The sequence below is a fragment of the Egretta garzetta genome, unplaced genomic scaffold (assembly GCF_000687185.1).
Source record: "Egretta garzetta isolate BGI_Z169 unplaced genomic scaffold, ASM68718v1 scaffold345, whole genome shotgun sequence".
NCBI lineage: Eukaryota > Metazoa > Chordata > Aves > Pelecaniformes > Ardeidae > Egretta > Egretta garzetta.
In genome coordinates this window covers 298,397-307,706 of record NW_009259692.1, presented here as the reverse complement: position 1 = coordinate 307,706, position 9,310 = coordinate 298,397, and the positions used below count along the sequence as shown (strand labels likewise).

General features: G+C 42.3%; 1 protein-coding gene across 1 annotated transcript in view; it reads right to left on the bottom strand.

Moving 5' to 3' along the window:
* Window positions 1-9,310, bottom strand: part of LMNB2 (lamin B2) — a 45,881-nt gene that overhangs the window by 9,458 nt on the left and 27,113 nt on the right. The window contains exons 4-7 of the mRNA XM_035894335.1: window positions 8,455-8,580; window positions 6,191-6,361; window positions 884-1,009; window positions 464-684 (exon numbers count right to left, since the gene is read on the bottom strand). Coding sequence (XP_035750228.1) covers window positions 464-684; window positions 884-1,009; window positions 6,191-6,361; window positions 8,455-8,580 — 644 coding nt within the window. The remainder of the gene's footprint in view (window positions 1-463; window positions 685-883; window positions 1,010-6,190; window positions 6,362-8,454; window positions 8,581-9,310) is intronic.

The window sequence follows — 9,310 nt, the reverse complement described above, 5'->3', positions numbered from 1 at the left end:
GGGGGGGGGGGGGGGGTAACCACCCCTGAGAAATTTTTTGGTAGTATGGTTATGTGACATGGAAAGCAGTGCTAATGAGAGCACCACAGATCATTTAACCCTCCACTCCTTTTTAGTTTTAGCTAATTTAGCTACTACTAAACACACTATTGTTGGGCCAAATCATTTAAAAGCAGGAACACAGAAGTATAAGCACTTAAATAAAAAAGAGGAGATAAGCGTTGAGCACAGAATGATGTATTCCACTGTACTCTTAGACAATTATAAAAAAAGATAAAATAAAGATGGTGTTCAGAAGAGAACACTTGCAAGCGTTCCATGTAAGTGTTCCATGCAACACATTGTGGTGTGAAGCCAGTGAAACAACATCCGGGTGTTCCTGCTCAAATGGTAAAAAAATAAGCATAAGAAATTAAAATAACACCTCCTACTCCTGAGAAAAGAATGTGGAATCCGTACGTACCTTTCCTCTTCTCCTTCCAGGAGTTTTCGGTAAGCACTGATCTCCATGTCCAGTGCTAATTTAACATCGAGCAGCTCCTGGTACTCTGTAAGCTGCTGCTGCATCTGGTCCCTCATGTCTGTCATTTCCCTCTCCTTTGCATCTAGCATCTTCCTAAACTTTTCCCGCTCACCAGCCATCATTTCCTCCAATTCATGAATGCGATCTTCTGCTGCACTAGCCTAGGTAGATAGCACAATGGAAAACCCAGTTGGCATCTATGCGGATATAGTGTAAAAGTTAAAAATTCACCCCCCTCCCAAATGAACATAACAGATTTCTCTCCCTAAAAGTCAGAAAATATGAAGGGATAGCAATGTTAATATATCTGAACAATAGAGTGCTCTGTATTAGAGGTGAAGGCAAATGTAGTCACTTTACCTGTTTCTGAAGACTAGAAAGCTGGTAGCTGAGAGCTTCTATTCTCATGCGAGCCTCCTTCAACTCCTCTCGAGCTGCACCAGCAGCTTTGTCATTTTGGTCAGAGGACAGTTTGGCATTCTCCAGCTGGAAGGCAAGTTTTACACAAGTCAGTTACATTGAATTCTGCAATATCCTTCTGGTAAAAAAAAAAAAAGAAGCTATTTAATCTTAAGTGATTTTACATTGAAATATGGTAAGTTTTTGATAAGAATTGCATAACATTAAGGAAATGTCCTAAGGATCAGGAAAATCTATTTCAGTCCTATTCCTATAGGATTTGCTTCTGCTATTAAAAAAAGTTTACTAGCCCTTCCACTATATAAGTAGCCTTATAGTTTCTAAAAACTGAGGTTCACGTGATCACACTATCTGCCTGCATCTTAAGAACAATCACACCAGGACAGAGCAAAGGCTGCCCAGTTCATGTCCTGGTCTAACAGTTCCCTGGATGCCCAGGGACTAAGCTCAACAAGATATTCCCCGGGTATTATGATTCAGCGGGCCGTTTGCAACTCAGGGCCTTCCTAAGCCAGAGGCTGTATTTTGATGCTTATGTCTCGCAATGGATTTTTCAGGCAGGAGTGTCTCTGCTGTTTGAATTTACAGGGCAAGGAGTTTAGCTACGTATTAATGAAGAGCAACTTTCTTTTGTTTCTTCCAAATGTGCCACTGGACATTCACTGTCCCTACTTCTACTGAAAAATAATAAACAACCACTCCTCATTCAGCTTCGCTGTGCTGTTTATCCTTTTACAGACACGCATTGCATCTTCCCATTCTCTCGACTCATCTTTTTTTTTTTCCCCCAGGTAAAGTTTTATTTTAAACTTTCCTCATGGAGGACTTGTTTCATACTCGTAATTGTCTCTGTTAGTCTTCTCTATTACTCTGTACTACCTCTTCAAAAAGGACCAAAGCTACTCACAGCACTCCAGGTGACATCCTGCCCCAGAGGCAAAACAATGCTTCTGGGTTGTGTTCTCTTGCCCTAAGAGTTGCCAAGATTCAATTCAGTTTTTGTTAATTTTACCTAGTGAACAAGCTTCATTTCTAGTGGCTACAATTTTAACAGCTGGAACTGAACTTGGCTAGGGATGCGAAGAATAATAAGAAGGGTTTCTACAGGTATATCAGCCAGAAAAGGATGGTTAAAGAAAGTGTACCCCCACTGATGAGCAAGACTGGCAGGCTGGTAACAGCTATGATTCAGCGGGCCGTTTGCAACTCAGGGCCTTCCTAAGCCAGAGGCTGTATTTTGATGCTTATGTCTCGCAATGGATTTTTCAGGCAGGAGTGTCTCTGCTGTTTGAATTGACAGGGCAAGGAGTTTAGCTACGTATTAATGAAGAGCAACTTTCTTTTGTTTCTTCCAAATGTGCCACTGGACATTCACTGTCCCTACTTCTACTGATAAATAATAAACAACCACTCCTCATTCAGCTTCGCTGTGCTGTTTATCCTTTTACAGACACGCATTGCATCTTCCCATTCTCTCGACTCATCTTTTTTTTTTTTCCCCAGGTAAAGTTTTATTTTAAACTTTCCTCATGGAGGACTTGTTTCATACTCGTAATTGTCTCTGTTAGTCTTCTCTATTACTCTGTACTACCTCTTCAAAGAGGACCAAAGCTACTCACAGCACTCCAGGTGACATCCTGCCCCAGAGGCAAAACAATGCTTCTGGGTTGTGTTCTCTTGCCCTAAGAGTTGCCAAGATTCAATTCAGTTTTTGTTAATTTTACCTAGTGAACAAGCTTCATTTCTAGTGGCTACAATTTTAACCAAATCTGACAGAGCAACAGGGGAGCTCAAAGCTATCACATGATAAGTTTCATCAACGTAGATACCATCCTTTTCGTGGCGTGCAGCTGGAGTTTCATCAGTTCTGCTACATTCCATGGAATCTACCCAGGACCTAAACCACCCCAATTCTAAGACCAGTTACTGGCAGAACGTGTTCCTTAGCCACACAGCACAAAGCTTTATAAAAATCAACCCTCATTAGCTCTGCTGTCCACAGGGATCTGAGTAGGTAAGAAAACACAGAGAGCCTTCTTTAGGCTAAGGGTTTTGAGGGAATTTTAGGTCAAATATATACTCTCTTAGTTCTTGTAAAGTTTAAAATTAAAAATTATTTGAATGCTGACAACAATTCACCTCCTTGCAGCCGTGCTGGCATAGTGCCAAATCCTCAGATTCAGAATTTCTATTGCCTGCTATCAAAGACCATGGTCAGAGCAAGAAGGGAGCTTTTACCCAAGACCCTCTCATCCTGGAAAAGTTCAGCAGCTAAACTTAACAGTCCGCTTTGACACCGTATTCCTTAACAGCTCGGGCTCTCTCTGAACAGGGACACATCTTCATCCAGAAACCCACAGGATGAAGTTCACAGCTAAGCCCACTGTTCCCTTTGCATTCCAATTTCCCCCTAACAACCACGATCTTTTATGTGGAGAAAAAAAAAAAAGCTGAATTCGTTCATCCCTCTGTTCAAATCTTATCACTTTTTCATTCTCAAAGTTTGTATTTTGCAGACTTTTTTTCCTACTAGGCATCTTCCACCCTCTATCTTCTTCACACTGCGCCAAGTCAATCCAAATATCTCTTATAAAAATATCATATATTCCTAACTTCCATGAATAATGCCAAGACTGCTAACTGTACTTAATTTTGGGGCTTAGTATCTCTTATCTATATTGTTGCTGCCATAAGAAAAAGTTAAATATTTGTAGATCAATGTTTCTCAAACCGTAAGTCATCAAACCAAAGAATTCAAAGGAAGCCTCAGAGAGGGGCGGGGGAGAACAATGTTAGCAGCACCATAATTTCTCCACTGCAAGAGAATTAGAAGTGGCTGTAATTATGGGCAAGTAGTTCCAGAAACCAGAAAACTGGCAGCTGCCCAACTCCTTCAGGTAGGGCAATGAATATTTAAAAAAAAAAACCTAACCTGTAGCCAGCAATTGTACCAACAAAGCTGCTACTCCTCCCATGTCCCCAGTGCTGGATGAACTGGAATTTGCTAACTCAGGATTCACACAGGTGTGATGGATACACTCCAGCCCTCACCATACTTTGGTTCAGGCTGACTAAGGAGCAACAGGCCTCGCATCCTTGGGGTGAACTTGTGAGCTGAAAAGCCCTTGGCTCACATACAAGGGTGTGAAGGCGTCTTGAAAAATATTTCAAAAAGGTGGTTTCGAAATCCAAAAGCACGAGATAACCAAAGCACAGAACAAGATAGCAGAGCTAAAACACAGACATCTAACTTGTCTGTACTATTGCCTAGCAGCCAACTACTTCACCCTATAAATATTACCATCAGGATGGGCCCAATTTGAACGCTCCCTGGGTGGCAGCTAGCCTGCACGTGAGGTGACTCTCCCCTCGAGCAGCAGGGACGCCTCTCAAGGTTAGAGATTCCTTACCTGAGACTGAGAGATCCTTCCTCTCCCAAGGCAGAGAGATCCCTTACCCACAAATAGATCCTCAGTAAGTGACTGACAACATGTTGAACTAATACTATGAAACATTACTAATCCCAGTAGCTACTCAATATTATTATAAACATTGTATGGATAATTCCATTAAGACATAAGCCATTGACCATGTCCAAGACTAAAACTGGATCCAGCCACACCTAGGCTCCAAATGGAGTTTAGAAAGCAAGGAAGTCCACTTCCACTCTGAACCTCGTGACAACGCGAGGGTTCTCCTTACTCTTTGCATATCTGTTCTCTGTGTGAATCATTCTAACTTAGTTTTCCTTTATATGTTCCTTCCATGCAGTAACCAGTAAGGTGAACCTTGCGATAAAACTTACTGAACCTTGTCAAACCACTGTTAAACTTTGACAAGAGTTCAGTGAGTTTGATGGGATTTAACAAGTTGTTATTTTACTTCAGTAAAACGTATTGCTGCTTCTCTCTTTTGAGTGAGGTGCATTCCACTCACCTGCAGCAACAGGCAGATAAATCAAAAGAGTGCAAATATTTAAGGTATTTAAGAAGCATTCTCCTGGATTAAATTACTCCGGTGTTCGCATTTCCCCTCTACTCTGCTCTGGTGAGACCCCACCTGCAGCCCTGCGTCCAGCTCTGAAGCCCTCAGTACAAGACATGGACCTGTTGGAGAGGGTCCAAGGGATGCCACAAAAATGATCCAAGGGCTGGAGCCCCTCTCCTATGAGGCCAGGCTGAGAGAGTTGGGGGTGTTCAGCCTGGAGAAGAGGAGGCTGCGGGCAGAGCTGAGTGCGGCCGGTCAGGGCTTAAAGGGGGCTTATAAGAAAGATGGGGACAGACTTTTTAGTAGGGTCTGTTGCGATAGGACAAGGGGTAATGATTTTAAACTAAAAGACGGTAGATTTAGTCTACATGTAAGGAAGAAATTCTTTACAATGAGAGTGGTGAAACACTGGAACAGGCTGCCCAGAAAAGTGGTGGAGGCCCCATCCCTGGAAACACTCCAGGCCAGGTTGCACAGGGCTGAGCAACCTGATCTGGCTAAAGACGTCCCTGCTCACTGCAGCAGGGTTGGGCTCCAAAGGTCCCTTCCAACCCAAAGCATTCTATGGTTCTGTGATTTCCAATTTATATACCATGGGTTTCATCACCAAAGCTGATCAAAGAGTTCAATACCTTGCCTGAAGTTTCCTCACCACCACTGAAACCACAACTGCATCTAGTGATTTTCCAATCTGGAACTAACTTAGATCACTGGAAAGCGCCAGGGCTTACACACATTTGAAAGAGTATTGGGGCTAGTAAGAACATGACAAAGGCCACAGTAAGAGTAAAGTGGCATGGAGCCCCTCTCAGTATGTCCGTATTATTTCCAAGCTCTCCAACCCATCCCTCCAGGTAGTCAGCTTCTTAGAACCAATGTACCGCACCTATGGCAAGTCTCCTCCACCACCTCCATTTTGAGGAAGAACCAGATCTCCTGACATCAAGAAAAAAAACAAACCCTTATAGCAGAAGACATCATGTAATCAGCTATTGCGTGACATCCACTATTCCCACTTCTATGTGTTTTCTCACAAACTGGCCTCTCTCAGCTAAATCTATTCCTAGCTATTACCTCTGGCTATAACTTCCCTAGAAATGTATCCGTGCACAAGCACCAGAGGAGGCATTTGAACATTGGGACAAAGCTTCTTCAAATTATAATTACTTGTCTCCTTAAAGACAGTAGAGCTGATGGAAATGGTTTTATCTCACCAACTGGACTTTCCTGTCAGACAGCGCTGTGGATAGCAGTAGTTACCTTAGCCTGATAGGTCTGCTCAAGCTCCATTTTGTACAGTTTGACTTGTTCATCATGTTGATTTCGCAGATCCTCCAGGGCCTGAGTCATTTTGGATTCATACTCCTGTTGGCGACTAGTGTCCACCTCGACCAAACGATGTTCATGTCGTTTTCTTGTTTCCCTTATTTCCTACACACACAGACAAAAAAAGAAAAAGAGAGGGACAAATTCCCACATTAGGGTAAACAGTACAGCAATGACATTCAGACAACAATTAACTATTTCAGTACTAATTATTTACTATATAGGAGCTACAGCACTGAAGCCATTTAAAGCTAAGAATTGCTGCATGTACTAACAGATACAAGTTACCATTCTCATTTGGCAGCATATAATTCTTAGAAGTAATCTAGACTTAAAAACAGCTTTAAAAATATCCATATACAGTTTAAGGAAGAAGCTAGTTTATGCTACAAAAGTCAAAATGGGGGGAGGGAGGGAGGGAGGGAGGGAGAAGAAAACATTAATTTTTACATAGCAGATATTCTACACTACAAACCCTTTCCTTCTCCATACACATGCCTACATTACAATAGCAGTCCACAAGGAGTCAGATATAAATGAACACCTTTTGTAACCATTACGTGTATTGAAAATCATTATAGTGAAAAAAATGCATCTTCAAATTTCACTTTTAAGCATATGCAGACCTTCTCTCTTTTTCTATATACTCTATGGCCTCTACTTGTACAATCTACTTTGATTACATTAGTAATAAACCAGCAACCCAAGCAATCCTGAAGACAAATATAATTTTTTTCTGGTCAGAGTTTGTACTAAGAAATTTTCATTTTTAGAGAAGTACGAGTTCTGCTGTGCCTAGAACACTGGTCCCAAACTAGTGAGGCAAGACTTACTCCTGCACTTATTCACGTTGAGCTCTGCAGAGACCTGACCAGGCCTGAATGCACGGTATGAGAAAGAAACAATTTCTCCCTTCATGGTAGAACAAACAACAAGGGAGCGGTTCTGAGTATTAGGAGGAGGCCTGAAGATAGCAGCAGGGCCACAAGGAGGAACAGCAGGCAAGTGAAGCAAGGTTCGCTTTGCATGCCTAAACTGGAGTCATAGCAGGCTAACACAAGTTCAGACAGACTTTGCAAGTTGTTTGGCAGAAATGCTCTACATCTAAAAATAGACTCTTAGAAACATGTCCTTCTACTCACAGAAACATGCCCTGATGTGATCTGGAAGAAGCTTTCCCTTCTGTGTTAATTTTTACGCCAAGAAAACTAGCAAGCAGCAGTCTCTCAGTAACTGTAGGCAATGACCCCTCGGGAAGCCACAAAAATATCAGGGAGGACTGTGAAGTATCAAGGGAAGGGCTGAGCTGATCTAGCAGTTCATCACCACTACAGTACACAGGCTTCACTCGCCACACTTCCCAATTTAAAACACAGGTAGACATGGTGCTTCGAGAAATGGGTTTAGTAGCAGACAGTTACAGTTGGACTTGATGATCTTAAAGGTCTTTTCCAACCAGATGATTCTACAATTCCAAGACATAACTCAGCCACGAAGCCGGCAAAAATTAAACTCAACCAAAAACCCTAAGTATTTTACTAGTTAATCAGGCTGAAATGGTCTGGGGCATGGTGAGCCAAACACTGCAATAGCATAGGTGAGATGAAGGGCAGAAGCATGTAACAATTGCTCAGCAGTCACTAATTGAATGAGCTTGCAGAAGAACCAAAGGCCAGAGCTGGTTTCCAGAAGATGGGATAAACTGACATAACACTTTGCATCTGTACAGAGAGGTCATGCTTCCCTTTCCCAATCCTGGCCTGTGCATTCCCACTATTTACTTTATAAACAGAAAACTACCCCTGCAAAAAGAAGAGTAATCGCATGCTGTTCTCGTCAAGGAAAACAGGTTATAGTCAGGTCCAACAACCACCCAAAGTGGTGCAAATAAGGAGCAGGGCCATACAACCAGGTCCAGAGAGAGGGAACAAGACCTTCCCTTTCCCACAGCAGTCAGCTGCTGCATTAGCTCACCTGCCCATGGAACAATACCCTCGTCGCTTGGCTCTCATGCCAGCTCTGCCACTGATTTACTGTGTAACTCTTGCAAAACCTTTAACTGTTTTATTACTCAACCCTCTTATAGCAAGGCCAATACTGATTTTCCCTACCTGCACTAGCTAGTAATTGCTTATAGTCAATTTGAATAGAAGCTACATAAACTTCAGACTATGATGAGATTACTAGGTCGGTAATACCTCCTCAAACACATTCTTCCTGAAATCCAGATCCTCTTGCAAGCTTTGGCAGCGATTCTCCAGATCCACACGCATGAGAGTCTCCTTCTCCAGCTGCTTCTTAGCCACAGCATGACCATCTTCAGCCTAGTAAAGAATGTTAAAGATGATTTAATTTTGTCTGGATCCCTATTTTCCATCCCCATAATCCCTTTATGGTCTTCATGTGACATCTTTGGACCAATTATTCACAACAACAAAACTAGTGTCAAACCACTGATTTTCAGAAAAAAATACAACAAAAAAGAGAGTGTGTACGTGCTTATAAATATTTAAAACAAGCTTTCGTGTTTGTATACCAGTTATTTAAAACCTAGGATTATTTCCATACAGTATGATAACACAGCCAAGGATTAATTCCTCAAGCATAATATGCTGCATGTTCTTATTTTTCTTATTTTATGACAGAGCACTGGAAGAGACTGCCCAGGGGGGCTGTGGAGTCTCCTTCTCTGGAGATCTTCAACCCCCGCCTGGACGCTGTCCTGTGCCCCCTGCTCTGGGTGAGCCTGCTTGGGCCGGGGGGGGGGATGGGTGAGCTCCGGAGGGCCCTTCCAGCCCCCAACATCCTGGGGTTCTGTGTGATTCTTGCTAGCATAGTCCCATTGGGTACTCCAGCATAAGTTTAAAATTATGCAGGACCTTACAAAGGACAACATTCAGTAAGCTGATCTCTCATGACTATAGAAATACGTACTGGAAATTTGTAAATAAAAGCCTTTGACTAGCAAAATCTCTAAACCACTGTGTTGCTTTGGTTTTACAGAGATTTCTTACAATTTAGTTTTATACCCAAGAGGATCAGACAAAGGTTCAG